General features: G+C 42.6%; 2 protein-coding genes across 12 annotated transcripts in view; both read right to left on the bottom strand.

The window, feature by feature from the left end:
• Positions 1-12,732, bottom strand: part of LOC129851084 (PHD finger protein 20-like) — a 14,176-nt gene extending 1,444 nt beyond the window's left edge. Inside the window, exons 1-18 of one of the 11 annotated variants that reach the window (XM_055917297.1) lie at positions 12,577-12,732; positions 11,443-11,587; positions 9,575-9,675; positions 9,165-9,345; positions 8,877-8,961; positions 8,706-8,782; positions 6,842-7,457; positions 6,561-6,611; positions 6,199-6,462; positions 5,882-6,100; positions 5,303-5,401; positions 3,960-4,115; positions 3,187-3,368; positions 2,833-2,932; positions 1,946-2,141; positions 1,393-1,855; positions 1,053-1,233; positions 1-373 (exon numbers count right to left, since the gene is read on the bottom strand). The exon at positions 1-373 is cut by the window's left edge and continues 1,444 nt beyond it. In XM_055917297.1, the coding sequence (XP_055773272.1) occupies positions 231-373; positions 1,053-1,233; positions 1,393-1,855; positions 1,946-2,141; positions 2,833-2,932; positions 3,187-3,368; positions 3,960-4,115; positions 5,303-5,401; positions 5,882-6,100; positions 6,199-6,462; positions 6,561-6,611; positions 6,842-7,457; positions 8,706-8,782; positions 8,877-8,961; positions 9,165-9,345; positions 9,575-9,675; positions 11,443-11,484 (3,156 nt within the window). In that variant the 5' untranslated portion in view covers positions 11,485-11,587; positions 12,577-12,732 and the 3' untranslated portion in view covers positions 1-230. Of the gene's footprint in view, positions 374-1,052; positions 1,234-1,392; positions 1,856-1,945; positions 2,142-2,832; positions 2,933-3,186; positions 3,369-3,959; positions 4,116-5,302; positions 5,402-5,881; positions 6,101-6,198; positions 6,463-6,560; positions 6,612-6,841; positions 7,458-8,705; positions 8,783-8,876; positions 8,962-9,164; positions 9,346-9,574; positions 9,679-11,442; positions 11,588-12,576 lie in introns of all 11 variants that reach the window. The other 10 variants (XM_055917303.1, XM_055917304.1, XM_055917299.1 and 7 more) reach the window with 10 other exon arrangements.
• A 3,245-nt stretch (positions 12,733-15,977) lies between these two features.
• The window catches only part of LOC129851083 (rho GTPase-activating protein 39-like), a 55,371-nt gene continuing 52,229 nt past the window's right edge, over positions 15,978-19,119 (bottom strand). The window contains 3 exon segments of the mRNA XM_055917296.1: positions 15,978-17,678; positions 17,969-18,138; positions 18,242-18,333. Coding sequence (XP_055773271.1) covers positions 17,484-17,678; positions 17,969-18,138; positions 18,242-18,333 — 457 coding nt within the window. The 3' untranslated portion in view covers positions 15,978-17,483.

Here is a 19,119-nt window from a genome sequence, read left to right as displayed (position 1 = left end):
AGAACCCTACTCATTACTCCATGTGCTTAACCTACGTCACTTTCGTTTTGAGCAGACTTCGTGGACGGCCAAAACGGGGCACCTGGCTCACGTCCGGGAGGCAGCCCAGTTCCAAAACGAATGCAATCAAAGCTGACATGGTTCACACAGGGCTGGCCCGGGCATTAATCAAATCCCCTCATTGTCTCTGAGTGCTGTGAACATGGATGTCACACTGCTCACTTGCGCCCTCATGTGGAGCAGCACAGAGCGATCTGCTGCACCTTGGCCAGCTCTGTAAGCAGCAGCTTCATGCGGTGTTTGAGCTGAGGCAGCCGGGCCAGGGGCTCTGGGGGCTCCAGCTCTCCTGTGTAGTCCAGCCAGCTCTCCAACACTGAAGAGGAGAGATGGAACACTGTCAATCACTGATGTTAAGTTCACAATACATAGCTGAGAAGTTATTATTATGAGTATCTCTGACTACCTCAACTAACCAGTGCCCCCCGCACATTGACTCTGTACCGGCACCCCCCTGTATATATTGTTATTTTTTACTGCTCCTCTTTAACGACTTGTTACTTTTCTCATCTGTATTTTTTTTTTTTTTAAACTGCACTGTCGGTTAGGGGCTCGTAAGTAAGCATTTCACTATAATACCTGTTGTATCCGACACATGTGACTAATACAATTTGATTTGATTATTAGGGCAGCAGGTAGCCTAGCAGTTAAGAGCATTGGGCCAGTAATCGAAAGGTTTCGGATTTGAATAACCGAGCTGACAAGGTAAAAAATCTGTTGATGCCCTTAAGCAAGGCACCTAACCCAAATTTGCTCCAGGGGTGCCTTACTATGGCTGACCCTGTAAAACAACATTTCACTGCACCCATGTTGCAATAAGAAATAGGTTAATTAATTTTAGCTACAATTGTGATGGACAAGAAAGAACGCTACTGTCTTTATTTGACTTGTTTTGCACGAAATTCTCTCTTATTCATTGTACATATACGATAATTGTGGCATTAAAATGCTTTCCTTGCTAATAAACAGTAAACAGAGGGGCTATGTTGTCTCACCATCCAGCTCCCTCTCGATGAAGTCCATCCTGTGTGTGACCTCGTCCTGGACAGCATCTATGTGATCCAGCAGGTTGATCTGCCACTGGTGCTGCTGGCCACTGCCGTCCCCTCCACCACCGCAGCCAACACCCTCCTCCCGCTTCACCTCGGCCTGGCCCCACCGACCAACATCTGAGCCCTGGACATATCGGAAAGAGGATTCAGTCATGAAGTTGACTTTTTAGAGTATCTACCACTCTATAGTGTATGCGGGATGTATGGCGGGATAGATGGTACAATATAGACAGACGGGTAGAGATGTTGAAGGAGAATGTCTGAAGGCTGAAACAGAACTGACCTTGGTGTGAGTGTTCAGGTGTGTGGGGGCTTTGGGCCTGGCTGTCTCCAGCATGCCTCCATAGCGCTGCTCTCTCTCCAGCAGGTCCTCAGTGCTCCTCAGGCTGTCCTCCAACTCAGATCCCCTCCGTGTGGTCTCCACCACCAGCCTCTGCTCCACTGCAGGGTAGTACGCCCGTGGCTTCTGGTAGCAATGCTCACTCATTATGTACGAGTCCTGGAACGACTGGTAGGGCGAGGAAGAAGACGAGGAAGAGGCTCGGCTAAGCTTCTCCATGGCGGCTGACATTAGAGCTTCTGCTCCACCACGGGCGAGACTCTTGTGGTCCTTCTCGGACCCCTCGTCTGTTAACGCAGGAGAGGGTGCTGCATCGGTGCCCGTACCTGAGCCACCTCTTCTCCAGGGCCTCTCTGCTCTCTTCCAGGGCTGGCACCACAACTGCAGGTCCGGGTGGGTCTGGGTTCTACAGGGGCATACAAGGGTAATCAGACTCCTAACATTTTACAAGGATAGATATTGATTCATATTAGTTTTTCCATTCAACACTACTTACTGTAGGACGCTCATTTTGAGCTGGAGGCCATTGAGCACCTCCACCACACGCTGTACATCTCCTAGTAGCTGGTGTGTTGCTGCAATCTTCTTGGCATTCTGGTGGGAGTAGTTCTCATCCAGGAAGGACAGACCATACATGTGACCGCTGCTCAGCCAATCACGGTCATACCGGTAGCGCAGGCTTTGTCTCTGACCTGGAACAGAGGTCATGTGATATCATAAGTGTGATGGGAAAATGTAAGGTGTAAAGTTCATATTAGAGTGAGTAACAATGTTTGGCATATTTAGATATTTTCCCCTTTCTGTAACACACATGATTTCTAGTGTTCTATTTGTGACACTCGTGTGTAGGATAGTGGTCACTAGACTTGATACTGAACATTACAAAATGACCTCATATCTGTTGATAGTGATTGAAGCCAGAGCTACTGAAGATACAACGACAAAGGACACTGATTATTATTCTATTGATGACATCATAAAACAATGATTCTGTAGCAGCTGGCAAAGTCAATGCCTTTTGTTCGACTTCCTACAAACCTCTCGAGCTGGTGTTTGGAAAATATTTGGTGCCGCCTGATTAGAGTAAAAAAGTCCTGTATCCAGGAGGCCAGTTAGACATTGTCTCTGCTTCTGGGCTGGAGGTGTCTCCCTGTTGCAATTTGTAATAAACCGGATAGATTTTTGATTGAACTTACCAAGGACTGCTCTCCTTTTTGTTCACCTGGAAATTCTTATTACAATAAGACACAGCCACAAAAACCACAGTTAAATGTACTGGCTTGTCTTGTGTTTTAACCTCGCCTTTCCCTTCCCCAAGTAACCCCATGGAGAAACCTGAGATGGAGTTTCTAATAGGCCAAGTTGTGTGTTGCTGGCTCTCACCTGGTGGGTCTCTGCAGACGTAGCAGGCGTATTTGTCCGGGACGTTCTCCTCCAGGAGGCCCATGCAGGTGCCATGCTGCCAGCACAGACACTCCTCACACTGGAGAGATGAGACAGGGCCAGGGAGCAACACTATCAAACTGAGTTTTCCTCCCTGCTGCTAATTTTTGGCCCGAGCTTGCTTTTAGAGAAGCTGAGTTGGGCTAGACCTTTAGTTTGGTGCGGTTTGACAAATGTGATTGATTTAAATGATTGAGAGACGAGTGGATTGCCACCAACTATTTATTTCAGACTCAATGATGTGTATTGGAGGCAGATCAGGGCTAGAGTCAGGTAAACCCCCAAGCAGCTCACCTGTATCATGAAGTCGTTTTCCTCTTCCGCCTCACAGACGCAACGCACAACCTCCTGACTGCCTGTCTCCAAGGCAACAGAGCCCAGACTTATGGGTGTTGTAGCATTGTCCAGCTCCGCTCCCAGCTCATCATCACTCCACTCACAACTGTCAGTGGACCAATCACTGATGCTATCCTCATCTAGAGGGGAAATCAAGGGATGGAAAGGGTTAACTAATAAAGACAACCCTGGTCACAGTGACCCTAGTCTCCTTTAGTAGCATTGTAACATCTAGATTTCCTCCATGAGCTGGTTTCAGTATATTTGCCAATGTGAGTCCTCAGGAGATAATGTCATCGGGATGTAACTGATGTGTTTGATCAAGAGATAATTGCAAAACAAGCAGAGGGGGCTCTCCATGGTAGAAATATAGGAGGAAACTATAGGTCATTTTATCTACAGCATTGTAACATACAGTATATCCCTTATGCATAGCACTGCGAGTCGAACATATAACAAACTGATGAGAATAAAGCAAGCCATAGCAGCAAAGCAAAGGCTCCAGATTCAATCAATAAACCAATCAATAAACCATAGAACTGTGACAACATGTCTAGTTTGTTTGAAAGTGTGAAAAATTATTAGCAAGATAGGTTTGATACGGAATGGAAAAGATACACAGGTAGACGGTAAGAACAAATTACTTATGGACTGAAAGCAGGCAAAGAATAATGGCAAAGGGAAGAGAGTGACGCACACACTCAGACATACAGACACACAATAATACCCACCATCCACGTGCATCTGCTCTGACTGGTTGTATCCGGGCCTGAAGTGGTAGGACTCAGGCTTGTGATTGTGTGAGAGGGGGAATTTGAGTGGCAAATTCAATTTGGACTGAAGAGCGAATATTGAGATGTCAATATTCTCCTCACTACCTGTGTACTCTGTTAATAAACGGGAGGGAGGGGGAAGCAGACGCAGAACAAAATGTCAACTTTGAAAATGCTGATGAGGACAAACAAGAGCTAATCTTTGGGGGGGGGGGGGTCAAACAGACAATATATGAATCCAAACTGTGTGTACAGCTGAAGATACTATTATGGGTGTGAGAATATGTCCTTACAACAAAGACAACCCAAAAAGTAAACTTGTGTCCACAAAACCCCTTTACTTGAGTGTTTGAGAGCTGAACTGGCCAAAACAGTCCAAATAAAGTCTAATTGTGTGTGAAAGTACACAGTGAATAAACCATCCTCTTAATACTGTATGTGTGTTATAACAAGTGTTATCCACAGATCCAGACTGAATTTAAACTAGGTCAATAGACCAATAGTGGTTCAAACTTGGTTACAAAAGTGGCATTACAGTAGCTTGCGCCTCGCAGTAGAGTTCAAACAGATTAGTCGGATGGTTAAAAAAACAGAATAAAGGCCTGTGTTATTATATGAGCAAAAGATGTGAAAATCATCAGTCAGTATGATAGGGGTAGAAGCACAAGACGACTGATGCAAACAAAATGATCAGCGGCTATTTGACTGATGAAGTGAGGTCAGTAGTGAGGACACAGCAGTTGTAGTGCTACTCCAACCACACTGCTGGTTTGCCTCTGAAGCGAAGCAGGGTTGTCCTGGTCGCTCCCTGGATGGGAGACCAGATTCTGCTGGAAGTGGTGTTGGCGGGCCAGTAGGAGGCACTCTTTCTCTAGTCTAGAAAACATATGCCAATGCCCCAGGGCAGTGATTGGGGTATTTTCCCCTGTGTAGGGTGCCATTTTTCGATGGTCACTAAAGATCCCATGCCACTTATCGAAAAAGTAGGGGTGTTAACCCTGGTGTCCTGGCTAAATTCCCAATCTGGCAGTCATACCATCCCTAGCTTCCAATTGGCTCATTCATTCCCCTGTAACTATTTTCCAGGTCGTTGCTGTAAATGAGAATGTGTTCAGTCAACTTACCTGCTAAAATAAGGATATACATTTTTTTTTAAAGAAATAAAACACCTACCAAGAGGTGTGCAGGAAATATATCAGGGGTCTTCCCATGGCCTGAATGAAGCGTTGCACATGCAGCGGAGCTAAAGCTATAGGACAGGAGCCCCATGCAGAACAGTAGGACGACTAGGGTCTCCTTACCACACTTGACCTTCTTTTTCTTCTTCTTTTTCTTCAGATTAATGCGAAGGAACGCCCTCTGTTTCTTATCCTTCAGCCGATCTCGTTCTTTCACCACTGCTGGAGTGACATGGGGGAACCAAGAGTTAGGAGTGCTCTAGACACTAAAGGCGTGTTTCGCCATTACAAACACTGGAGCATGCACCATTTCACAATAATCCTGTTGTGTCATGTTAAGAGAAAGTGGATCAGAAAACAGCAAAGAACTACACATTTGCTCATAGCCAATGGCCTATTTAAAAAGGAAAGAAATCCACTCAAACTATCTTTGAGTACTTTCTTTAATTAGTCCACTGTTAATAAGTCCCAAAATGTTTAAGATAAGATTTAAGAAGCAAACTGTCACACTTGCCACATCATGATTTTGCATCATATAACGCCTTTCTCATCATGATGTGGCAAGTGACACTTTGCTTATTGAAAGTCAATATCCTGACAACTTAAAATAAAAAATAAAGTAAAATCGGGACTATTAACAGTGGACGAAAAAAATAAATAGTCGAGTGGATTTTTCAGAAGCCTTCTCTTTCCACATCTTACACAAACATATGTCCATACCACTGCTCTCAGTAGTCTCTGTCTCCACTGGTCTCTGTCCATTCCTGTCCAGCTGGTTCTCTTTGCTCTTCTCCCTCAGTAGAGCCCTCTGCTGCTGGCGCTGGGTGTTGACATTAGGTGGAGCTGATGTGCGTCTGTTCATTGTCTTGGCCTCACTACGTGGAGATGGGGGAGTTCTAGTAGGACTGTGCACATTGGAGTCTGCCGGGCATAGAAACACAATATTAATATTATGGCTAAAACTGATTTCCTCTTTGGGTGAATCTATCATGTAACTAAGTCCCTTTTTTGATACTTACGCATTGAGGCGGAGATGGTACGTCTCCTCTTAGGACTTTCCAGAGAGGTAGGGGAGGGGTGCTTCTCTGAGGCCCGTGTCTGGGCGGTGGGGCTTAGGTCGTCCTCTAGCTGCTGCTCCTCTCCATGGTAGTATTTCATGTGGTAGTGAAGCAGTTTGGCCTTGCGGAATGACTTGGTGCAGCCTACAGCGCTGCATTTAAATGGGTTGTGGTCCAAGTTGATGGACAGGACTGGGGGAGGCTGGTTTTTGATCACTCTGTACACTGAAAACACAATGGAAATGTGTAAGAGGATGGACAAACAGCTAGGAGTGGAGATACTCATGTAAACTGATGTAACAGAGTGCTGGGCGAGAACTCACATGGCTCTCTGCTAAATCGGTTGGGGTTGTGGAAACCCTGCTTCCTTATCGCTGGAAATAAAGACACAGAGACAATATAAACTGAGTCACGGACTGACAACATTCAACACAAATAAATTCTCAGAAATATATTTTCAAACCTTTTATAGTATTTTGACGACTTGTGAGAAAATAAAACTCTAAAATGGACAGAACCTCTAAATAGAGGTACAGCTTACATTAATTGGAAATATAAGGAAGCCTTTTGGATAGTGATTTTCTGAAGAGTTGTGTGGTCTTACGTTTCACTGGGAGGGCCAGTGGTGCAGGTTTGGAGCTATCCGGTTGGCTTTCTGCCTTCTGCTCCACTCTGTCAATGGTGGACATAGCTGAGGGTAATGGGACAGACACTGGCCCGGTCTGTGTTGACATCTGATTGGGTGACTCAGTGGATGGCTTAGTTTCATTAGGTGAGCTCAGGACTGTGTACTCAGTTTTCATTTCCACCTCTTCTTTCTTTATCCCTTCATTTAAATGAGTAGGCCTCTCCTCACTCTGTCCTCCGTCTTCTTCCATTTTTACTTCAGTCGGGCCCACAGTGGCTGCCACGTGATCCCCGAGGCTGATCTGTCCTGCATGTTGCTCTGTATCCTCCTCCTGCTTAACTATGGATGGTGTCTCTTTGGTGACATCCCCGTCACTATCCTTCCTCTTGGTCTTCTCCTCCACCTCCCTCTCATGCCATTCATCTTCATCATTATTGTCACCATCCTCTGTGTCACTGTCCCCCTCCTGGTCAGAGGTACTACGTCTGGTTCTTTTATTCTTTGGGCCGTATTCCTGAGGCCTCCGTTCTCTGCCATTCTGGGGCTTCTTGAAGCCGTTCCTCTCAGTGGACCGAGCCTTTCCTCCTCCTCTCTATTTCCACAAAGAGGGGGGATGAAAACATTTAGGAAAATTAGGTAAAGTATGACCCACAGAAACATGACCCTCTGCATGGCAAGCCAACACAATATCAACAGATATACAGCACCAGTCAAAAGTTGAGAAACCTACTCATTCAAGGGTTTTTATTTATTTTTCCTATTTTCTACATTGCAGAATAAAAAACTATGAACACATATGGAATCCTGCAGAAAAAAAAGTGTTAAATCAAAATATATTTTTCAAAGTAGCCACATGACAGCTACACAAACTCTTGGCATTCTCTCAACCAGTTTCATGAGGTAGTCACCTAGAATGCATTTCAATTAACAGGTGTACCTTGTTCAAAGTTCATTTGTGGAATTTCTTTCCTTCTTAATGCATTTGCGCCAATCAGTTGTGTTGTGACAAGGTAGGGGTGGTATACAGAAGATAGCCTTATGTGGTAAAAGACCAAGTTCATATTATGGCAAGAACAGCTCAAATAAGCAGAGAGAAACAACAGTCCATCATTACTTGAAGACATGAAGGTCAATCAATGTGGAAAATGTCAAGAACTTTGAAAGTTTCTTCAAGTGCAGTTGCAAAAACCATCAAGCCTATGATGAAACTAGCGCTTATGAGGACCACCACAGGAAAGAAAGACCCAGTTACCTCTGATGCAGAAGATAAGTTAATTAGAGTTACCAGCCTCAGAAATCAGCAATTAACTGCGCTTAGTGGGACTATCATTTGTTTTTCAACAAGACAATGACCCAAAACTCATCCAGACTGTGAAAGGGCTATTTGACTAAGGATAGTGATGGAGTGCTGCATCAGATGACCTGGCCTCCACAATCACATGACCTCAACCCAATTGAGATGGTTTGGGATGAGTTGGACAACAGAGTGAAGGATAAGCAGCCAACAAGTGCTCAGCATATGTGGGGACACCTTCAAGACTGTTGGAAAAGCCTTCCAGGTGACTACTGGTTGAGAGAACACAAAGCTGTCATTAAGGCAAAAGGGTAGCTACTTTGAAGAATCTAAAATATATTTTAATTTGTTTAACACATGATTCCATGTGTTATTTAATAGTTTAGATGCCCTCAATATTATTCTACAATGTAGAAAATAGTAAAAATAAAGAAAAACCCTTGAATGCGTAGGTGTTCCAAACTTTTGACTGGTACTGTATGCCCTTTGAACAGGTAAAAACTACTATTGACAGTCCCTGATGAGAGAAGGAAACAAAGAGCTCACCTCTCTTACAAAAGGTTTCACGTGGATCCCCTTTACCGTCTGGACGACGCCATCATAAAACTTCACGGTGTAAGATGCTGAGGGCAAATGGAGGTCAGATGGATCAGGTTAATGCTGAACAGAATCCATAAATCTCTTCAATATGCATACGAGTATTTCCAAACCACTCACCATCTTTATTCACTGCCAAGACCTTGGCAGGGTAGAAGCGGCAATCAGACCAACTGGCGAGGACCTTGTCATTCACATGAAATCCCTGGACAGACAGATGAAATGAAGTGTCACTGTCAAACATGGATCCAGTATCAGCCTGAGCAAATGAAATCAAATATGGATCCAGTATCAGCCTGAGCAAATGAAATCAAATAGAAGTAGGCGGGGCAAACAGAAGGCCAGGTACAGCTAAGTAGAGCAACCAGTAGGGATATAATAGGGAGAATAAGTAAGTAAATAGAGTACATCTCTTACAGGGATAGGACAGTCGTCCAGCAGTCCCTGTCGTCTCAGCTGGATCCTCTCTACAGGTCTCAGGTAGGGGCTGGTCCAGTCAAACCACTCATCATAGCGGTGGCTCCACTGACGGTAGTGGATCAGGACCTTCTCGTCATCATAGTCAATCTTCTCTATGTTGGCTGGATACCTAGGAGCAGGGCGTATACGAGAGGGGTGATTGAGATGGGAGCAAAGGAACTCAACTGGAAGATAAGAGATCATTGGTGTATAGGTAATAAGAAAGGCCAGGATAACAGAGAATAGCAGAAAGTGAGAGAAAGACTGAAAAGGAGCTGAGGAATTAACAAAGAGAGATTGCAGGAAGAGTAAGACAATTTACTGACAAAGAGTGAGAGAGGAACTGAAGCATGACTCACCAGTTTTTGAGGGCGTCTCTGGCCTCCAGCGTTGCTCCCACCTCAAAGGTTATTCCTCTTCTGTTAGGGGGTGTCTTGCTCATTGTGTCCACATCCACCTCCTGCTGACATGCACAAAGTTCTACCTGGTTAAACACCAGAAACGCATAATTCTAGCACCTAAATTGCTACACAAGGTCATACAAAAAATAACCAGAGTTGCTAGAGACTGGCTTAGAGCGAACTGGCTTAGATAGGACTGAGACCATAATCAGTGGAGAATTTTGTCAGTTTTCTTAATTTCTTTTGATCAGAGTCTACTTGTTACATAACGAATCACATTAGTGGAACGTGAACGCAAACAACAGTGCTAAGGAACTTAGTCATTTTGAGGGGACTGCCATCAAGAGAGGAAAGAAAATTGGCTGAGGCTTGACTATATGGCTGAGAGAGAAGGGAATTATTACATAAATACACAAACAATAATATGCCATTTATCAAACGCTTTTCTCCAAAGCGACTTACAATCAGACGTGCAAACATTTTATATATGAGTGGCCAACAGCGGTAGTCAAACCCAGGACCCTGGCATTATAAGCACCATGCTCTACTGACTGAGCCACTCACGACTACACAAGGGGATTCCACCAGGCATGGGGGTTGTGGGCGCGGCTTAAATCAGTCCAGAGTTGTCAGCAGAGAGAAAACTGTGCTGTTTCCCAATTTCCTGCAAGTCTATACTTTTTGCCATGGCTATTTGTGTTCTTATGATCGAACATTATAACAAAACCAATGGGGACCCCAATCGGGGGCCTATCAGTAATCCTGCGTGGCCTATCAGTAATGCAGCAGTGCCAAAAACACTTGATTGTCTAGATTATATTTTGGTGAATTCTAGTTCTCAACGATATTATATGTATAAAAAAAAGATATACAGATCTTAGTTTGTTTCATCCAAAGATAAGTGAAAATTGTAGTCTACAGAACTCAGTGAGAAATTAAACCTTAAAGGCATTAGAGCATCCATAAAGTAGTCATTATCGTAAGCACTACAAACTCTTTATTAGCAAAGTCATACTACATAAAGGGTGATGTAAAATTCCCTTACATCTGGTGCTCTTCCAAAGATGGCATAACCATTGACACCCTTCATATCGCTTGATATTCGGTTTGCATGATTTCTGAAGCATATTCCTTAAAAGGGTTTTATGAACCCTTTACAATATCAAATATATATGATCCATCATTTATCATACTCCAATGTTTATCCCCCCAAAAAAACACTTAGCAAAGAAACCCCTATATGCTTCCTGCCTACTTCAGATCTCAACCTATGGCCACCTGCTTGCTTCACAAAGGATGCTACCTAAATTGAGGTGAACAGAAACTGGTCCTCCAGGGCAAACCAGCGCGCAAACCTTCCTCTTTGAAGCTTTTGCAAGCAACCCTTATGAAAGATTCCATCGATTTGTACATGAATACTGTCTAATTCACGTATTGAGCATCTTTCTGCAGCCAGTAGCCTAATAAATGAGGTCAAGAGCCAGAAAGCTTTCGAAGACGTGGGCAGCAAGCTATGAAATTCCGACAGTCTATTCCGTATCCCTATTTTTTTTGTTTAAATCGGGGTGATCAAAGTATAAAGATTCATTATAATTTTGGTAATTTACTAAAATGTTAATTATGATTATGAAATGTGCTCAAACAAAAAATATGCATTGCTACTCAAACGGTCCATTGTCTGGTCCATTGCTTAGCGTTACATTGTTGTCTCGGGCCCTGGATACTTGGTATCCTCTCTATCCCAGTCAAACACAATCACCGGGAAACACACCATTCTAAACATATCTATGCAATACATTAGCCTACTTTGGGGAGGCCAAACTCACCGCAAAACTCACCTTCGGGGAGAGACTTTGACCATATTCCATATCAATGCAACCTAGCTAGTAGCCGGATATCTTCACGCTACTTGGCAAACCACGTGTTCTGGTCAGGCGAACATTCCACGTATTGAGACAATAGCAATGGTCTCTGAAATTAGATTAAGCTAGTTATGCAGATAGGCCAGTTGAATAACACGAACCTACCGTAGGGCTATGTAGGTTCAATAAACACACCTATTCCGACAAAGCACTTGTGAATTAATAGGGCATTATTATTTGTTGGACTGACAGTGTCGCTCAAGACGCACGGAAGCGACCACAATCAAATGAAGCAAATGGCGCGCAATACACATATTTTGTTTAATATACTACGCCTGATAAAGGGTGAAAATAACCTTCAATTTGGACCCTGAACTAAAAGCCTACTAATAGTCCATGGCTTTAAATGTACTATGTAGCCCGAGAACAGAAGCCTAGCACAAAAAATATCGAAATATAGTCTAATCCTGCCCTGTTATGCCATGTTTTTTATCCCCAATTTTTTGGGAAAGCCGTCTGCGCGTTCTGCGCTTAAGCAATCACCTAGCATCCACTCAAAAGTGAGGCTCAAATAAAATGCGTAGGGTTTTACACAATTCACGACTGCAAAACTCGCTTTGTTGACTATTTCTGAAAGCTTATTGTCAGATATTCTGTAAGGAGTGGGAGTGTTCATTATATTACACTGTAGTTCGTCAGTAATTTCACCAAAGCTAATTGGTTAAAGGGTCTGATAGGGGCGGGCTTTAGAAATCTTACAGGCCATTTAGATTGTCATTCTTAAGGGGATCGCGGGGCCTCTGTAGGCCACACTTTTCTTACGGTACTAAATACTGCATGGAAATGTAGCATTTTGAACTTCCCTGAAGCTGCGGAACCCTCCAGAAAAACAATTACAAGTCAACCTTACGCCAAACAGTATAAACTGTATAAGATATCCATAAAACAAAATACATCTACATTACAAGTATTTTAAAGTTATTTGTTTAGAACTCAGGAAGCACAAGCAGCATTCACAATCTTTTGTGTTATTGATGCATAAAACCTTTGGCTATTATGTCGCAAATACTAAGACTAAAATGTTGCATCAAATGTTACCTCGATTTCTGAGTACTCTTTCCGATGGTGATGTGCACAATGAGCGATAAAATATTTTCGTGTGGTGCCTCAACGTCTGATTCCAGTGCACGCAGTTACATTTTCTTCCCGATGCACTCGAGTCGCACTACCGGCGAATGGCACGCAACTACGCATGTGCCATTATTAAAAGGACCTTCTGTTCTCGCATCACAGGGGTGCATGGTAGAGGCTACTTGTGCCAGAGCCATATATACATAAATAATAGGCCAACTTCTATAATTTTGAATGTTGTTATAATTCTAGACATTCAGTTAAAAAGCATTGATTCAATATTTCCCATGAAATGTTAATAGGGAGCTAACATGGCTGCCATATTGAAGTGTCATGTACATGCATCATAATGCGGAAACAGCATTCGCCCAACTCTGCATATATACACGACATGATCAAAAGTATGTGGACACCCATTCAAAATAGTGGATTCAGTTATTTCAGCCACACTCGTTACTGACAGGTAAAATCGAGCACACAGCCATGCAATCTCCATAGACAAACAATGGCAGTAGAATGGCCTGTACTGAAGCGCTCAGTGACATTCAACGTGGCACCGTCATAGGATGCCACCGTTCCAACAAGTCAGTTTGTCAAATGTCTGCCCTGCTAGAGCTGCCCAGTCAACTGTAAATGCTGTTATTGTGAAGTGGAAACATCTGGGAGCAACAACGGCCAAGCCACGAAGTGGTAGGCCACACAAGCTCACAGAACGGGACCATTGAGTGCTGAAGCGCCTAGCGCTTAAAAATCGTCTTTCCTTGATTGCAACAGTCATTACCGAGTTCCAAACTGCCTCTGGAAGCGATGTAAGCACAATAACTGTTTATTGGGAGCTTCATGGGTTTCCATGGCCGAGCAGCCGCACACAAGCCTAAGATCACCATGTATAATGTCAAGCGTCGGCTGTAGCGTCGGCTGAAGCTCGCCGCCATTGGACTCTGGAGCAGTGGAAACGCGTTCTCTGGAGTTATGAATCACGCTTCACCATCTGGCAGTCCGACAGACAAATCTGAATTTGGCGGATGCCAGGAGAATGCTACCTCCCCCAATGCATAGTGCCAACTGTAAAGTTTGGTGGAGGAGGAATAATGGTTGGTGGCTGTTTTTCATGGTTCGGGCTAGGCCCCTTAGTTCCAGTGAAGGGAAATCATTAATGCTACAGCATACAATGACATTGTCGACAATTCTGTGCTTCCAACTTTGTGTCAACAGTTTGGGGAAGGCGCATAATAAAGCCCATGATTTTGGAATGAGATGTTCAATTAGCGGGTGTCCACATACTTTTGACCATGTAGTGTTTATACTGTATACAGTTGCGACCAAATATATTGTCTCCTTTGCATTTTTCTTAAGTAATTCCCTATTCCTTCTAAAATAAATTGAAATTGAAAACAAATTTGTTCTCCACACCTTATGGGATTTTCAACATTGCAGAACCAATTACATTTTTGTGAACTGTGTTAGTACTTGGTTGCACAACCTTTGGCCAAGATAACTGCCAACAAATGCTAATTTTAGTTGTACCTTTCTACTGACAATTCAGCTCATCCTTCAGCAGCAAACTGTTATAATTCTTCAACGTTTTAGGGGTTCCCTCCAACTGCTGTTTTCAGGTCTCACCATAGGTTATGGATGTGGTTCAGATCTGGACTCTTCACTGGCCACTCCAGAGCAGTCCAGTGTTTCTTCTAGAACCATTCCTGGGTGTTTTCTTTATGTGTGTTTGGGGAAGACCCACAACTTTCAACAGATACACAATTTGTGGACACTGGGTTGAACATTGTACTCCAAAACACCTTGATCATCTGCTGATTGCATGATGCCTTGCACACATTCAAGGCCCCCAGTACCAGAGGCAGCAAAGCAGCCCCACAGTATTATCGAACCTCCCCCATTATTGATTGTAGGGAGGGTGTTATTTTCTTTGAACGATTCATTTTGTCATCGGTCAACATAGGAAGACCCCACTACTGAAGGAGACACAAAAAAAGCCTGATTGAACTTCCCAAAATCCCCACCTAAACAAGCCTAAATTCTGGGGGAAATGTTCTGTGGACCAATTAAATAAAATGTGTGATTTTGGGCAACACAGATCAGCGCTGTGTTTACTGACAACCAAATTAAGCATTCAATAAAAATAAAACCCTCGCTACAATCAAAGGTGGGGGAGGTTTAATTAATGCTGTGGGGTTGCTTTGCTGCCTCTGGTACTGGGGGCCTTGGATGTGTGCAAGGCATCATGAAATCAGCAGATGATCAGGTGTTTTTAAATCCAATGTTCAACCCAGTGTCTGCATTGAAGGTTGTCAGTCTTCCATCTGGACAACGACCCCAAACACACATAAAAAAACACTCAGGAATGGTTAAGAAGAGATTCTGGACTGTTCTGGAGTGGTCAGCGAAGAGTCCAGTGCTGGTTTCCCAAAAGCACATTAAGGCTAAGTTCATCGTTAGAACCATTGAACTTAAGATGCTTTTGGTTAACCGGGCCCAGATCTGAGTCACATCCAAATCCTATGGTGAGATCTGAAAACAGCAGTTGGTGGAGGGCACCTCTCAAATATCAAAGAACAAGAGCAGGTTGCTGCTGACAAGTGGGCCAAATTGTTGAAATGTGCAGCAAGATCATTGATGGCTATAAGAAGTTTGTGTGCAGTTATCTTGGCCTAAGGTTGTGCAACCAAGTACTAGCTCCAGGGTGCCCATAATTTTGTCCATGCCATTTCATTATTTTCCTAATTATAATTGCAAATTTAAGTTTACAAAAAGAACATTGGTTCTGCAATGTTGAAAATCCAATAACAAGCGACCAAATATTTTTATAAATCTCAAATTATAAGAAATCGGGAATTATTTAAGAAGTGCAAGGGTGCCAATGTATTTGGCCGCAACTGTATATGGCTCTGACTTGTACCACAAGCCAATTATTTAATGTTTTATTTTTACAGTCGGCCTATACTGCATGTACTTCCAATGGCAAACTGACATCAATAGTAGGCTAGGCTATTTGACATCTTATCACTCAGCACATTTATCATGCTATTATTTCTTAAATAGTGCTCTTTTTTTATTCCAGGCAAAATGTTCTTTATTTAGAAACATGGTTTTTATCCCAATCATATTGTTAATTTCATTTTCTGCAACTTCTGCTCTACATTATGAAAAAAAATGTTTTTGTTTTTCTAGAACAATGACTTGACAACCATAAAGAACTGAGGACCATGCTTATGACAATACTCAAACAGAACAAAGACATACAAGACATGTGGACCAGACATGAATGTAAGGAGTACCATGGGGCAATACCCTCTATCAATAATAGAGAACTTTGTTATACACTTAATCCAGTAAATCAATGATAACCGTTCTACAAAGAAACAAACCTTTATTTTTCATGAACAATCCTTCCATAGAATAACAGAGGCTATGTTCACATAATAAACGCACACACGAGTGGTTGAATCAGTACTATTTTCAAAGGCAAGTTTACAGCAAGGAAATGAACAGTAATTAAAAATAAAATTAAAACACCTGTTTTTTTTCTCTATCGCAACAGGAATATCCACCTTTACCCTGGATCATTTAAAATAAAATAAAAATACACCCATAGATCTTACTATTTACAAGCATTATTTACATTAGCAAAGCCTCCAGGGACAGTCTTATCTACATCACCAGAGTGCCCCATCCATAGTTTTGGAGCATGTACAAATCTGACTTTCAGGTAGACTGGGAAGCAGATAGCAGTTATCACTAAAACTGTTTTAACAGAACACCTGAGCCAAGATATCTACAGACCACAAAGAAAATGTGACAGTAGTACATTATACATTTGTTTATGCCTCTTTTCAATGAGATATTGGTTTATCGCCTTGAATAGATCTCCCATACACACAGTACAGTACAACACATACATGTACCAGACAGTATACATTTACAACCTCCTTCCTCAGAAGTTTAACACCAGAAGGTTTTTAATGCAGAACATTCTCTCCACAGATCACTAAAAAAGGGCATTTTACATAAGCTCCAAAACACATGGTCTTATTTCTTAGAGTTTGTACTTTGACACGTAGGCTCTGGCTGTACAGTATATTAAAATAGCTGTGGTGGTACTCTGCCGCTTCAGATAAAATCATCAACATAGCATTGAGACTAATGCAGGCTCTTGTTAATACAACTACTAAAACATCACAGACAAGCTAATTTCCAATGAGACATTATAAATATATTTTCCCCCTCATCACACACACACGCATGCAAAGACACACACAGTCTGACAAAAGAGGCCAAATATCAACATGACTTCTATGTAGATATAAATAAGGCAGGGACCCCGGGTCTGTTTGTCAGTTGCCCTGTTTCCTGACGACAAAGTCCATCCTATACAAACCATATGAAACTCCTTCTGCACAGCCCACATATCCAGTGAAACAATAGCACTTCACATTCAGTCATAATGACATTTAGATTTTACATGCAGTTCAAAAAGTCATCAAAACGAACTGGATAAAAACCGGTACCTATGATGTGAAGTCATTTGTAGTCTTTTTGAGTGTCATCATTGTGGGGTTTCCATCACAGAACACAATGTCTCCTCTGCAGTCAGCACATACAGTATGTATTGTTCTGCAGCCAGAAAGTAGAACAGAGGGTGGGTCCAATGTCAAGTGACAGTATTAAAGATGCACTCCAGGATCTTAAGCACAACAAATTCCTAACATATAGTATGATTTTCCAGTGCATGTGCATGTGTTGCTGCTTTGTGCTTTCAGACCAGTCAATGGAGCGTGGCAGGCTTCATACAGAAAAGCAGAGTGAATCTCTCTGTAACCATGGGGCATATGATGTCAGGGAAGGCAGGAGTCAGTCTATACAACACCCTCAATGAAAGTGGTGTCCAGGTGAACGATGAGCATGCGCAGGAAGGACATCTCCTTGCGTGTGTTCTCAAAGATGATTAGTGGATCATCAGACTGGCAGCGGAGGCAGTTTGGGGCCATCACCATGGCAAGGTTATTGACATCCATCTTAGTAACATACACATTGGCAGGCTGAGCAAACACCTGGGGATAATTAGTGGAGGACAGGGATAGGAATTGTGAGGGACAAAGGGAGAGTATGTACAGAATCTTGAAACTGACATTGACCATATTCTGTATTAATGATAAAGACAATGAATGACTAAGGACAAGTTCATAAGTTTGTAGTAATTTTTTCCATTTCAACTGCCTGACCAATGACCATGTCTCCAAGGTTGAATATGATAATAGTTGTATGACAGGATGACTGTCTAGTGTTGTCCTGGACAGGTACAGTGCAATAGCTGTAGTGTTCAGTGTCGTGTGATGATTACCTGCAGGAAGTGGATGAAGTAGCACAGCACCAGTCTGTTGAGCTCAGGCAGGCACTGGACAACATTGACAGCTGCCACAGGGTCATCATAGTTACTGACACACTGCTTGTAGAACGCCATGGGGATGAGAGGCTCCTCCAACTCACGATACCAAAGCTTCATAAGGGAGGCTGGAAGAGAGAGCGACAGTGTTAACACTAGTGCACACGAGCATGCACACACACACACACACACACACACACACACAGATAACAGAGGTACAGACTACCTCACCAGGTACGTTGGGGTCTGAGAGGTTTTCTGGGATCCTCCATTGGTCGACCTGAAGCTTAAGTGCGTTGACTTCATCGATATCTCCTGGCACCCTACAGAAAAAGCAGTATTCAATATCCAGTATAATTCAGTACACAGTTGCACTGCAAGGCCACTAGGGGGAACTATAACCCCACAATTAAAAATCTAATGTTAAGTGGCTGGTTGACATCTAACTGCCGTCATTTTCGCGTAATTTTACATGTAGTTTGCAAATTACGGGCGGTACTCTGTTCTATGGATGGGCATTTCAAATGATTTTACTATTCAAATAATATCATTACATTTTTCGGATATTCGGATAGTCGTTGAAAATTTGTTTTTATTTTTAAATGTATGAAGCAAATACACACGGCAGAGGTAAACAGTGGACATGCTGCTTTTCGCCAGTAGTTTGTCTAACAGCAACAGTGAAAGAGAGGTCTGATTTTCGCCATGAGAGAACTGATTCTGTTACTAAAAGGTTTTCTGGTGAGTATTTTGCATTGATCTGTGGTTATTTAATTTAATTATTTTACATTTATTTATTTAACCAGGTAGGCCAGTTGAGAACAAGTTGTCATTTACAACTGCGACCTGGCCAGATACTGTGTTAGGTATTGTGGAAACTATGTTAGGTGAGCGCCTGTAATTGCTAATTGAAGTGGGATAAATAGCATACCGATGCGCAGCAGTAGCTCAACGCACGCTATAAAAACTACATTCAAAAATGTGTTTTATTACATTTCAAATGTCATGGTATATCACTTTAGATCATATTTAATTTAGACAAAGTTTTTCATTGTGACCAAAAAGTAAACAAGTAATCAAATCCTAATGTCCATTCGGATATCCGGACA

Source organism: Salvelinus fontinalis, chromosome 3 (assembly GCF_029448725.1).
Source record: "Salvelinus fontinalis isolate EN_2023a chromosome 3, ASM2944872v1, whole genome shotgun sequence".
In the NCBI taxonomy this organism is placed as follows: domain Eukaryota; kingdom Metazoa; phylum Chordata; class Actinopteri; order Salmoniformes; family Salmonidae; genus Salvelinus; species Salvelinus fontinalis.
This window is presented reverse-complemented; position numbering and strand designations above follow the sequence as displayed.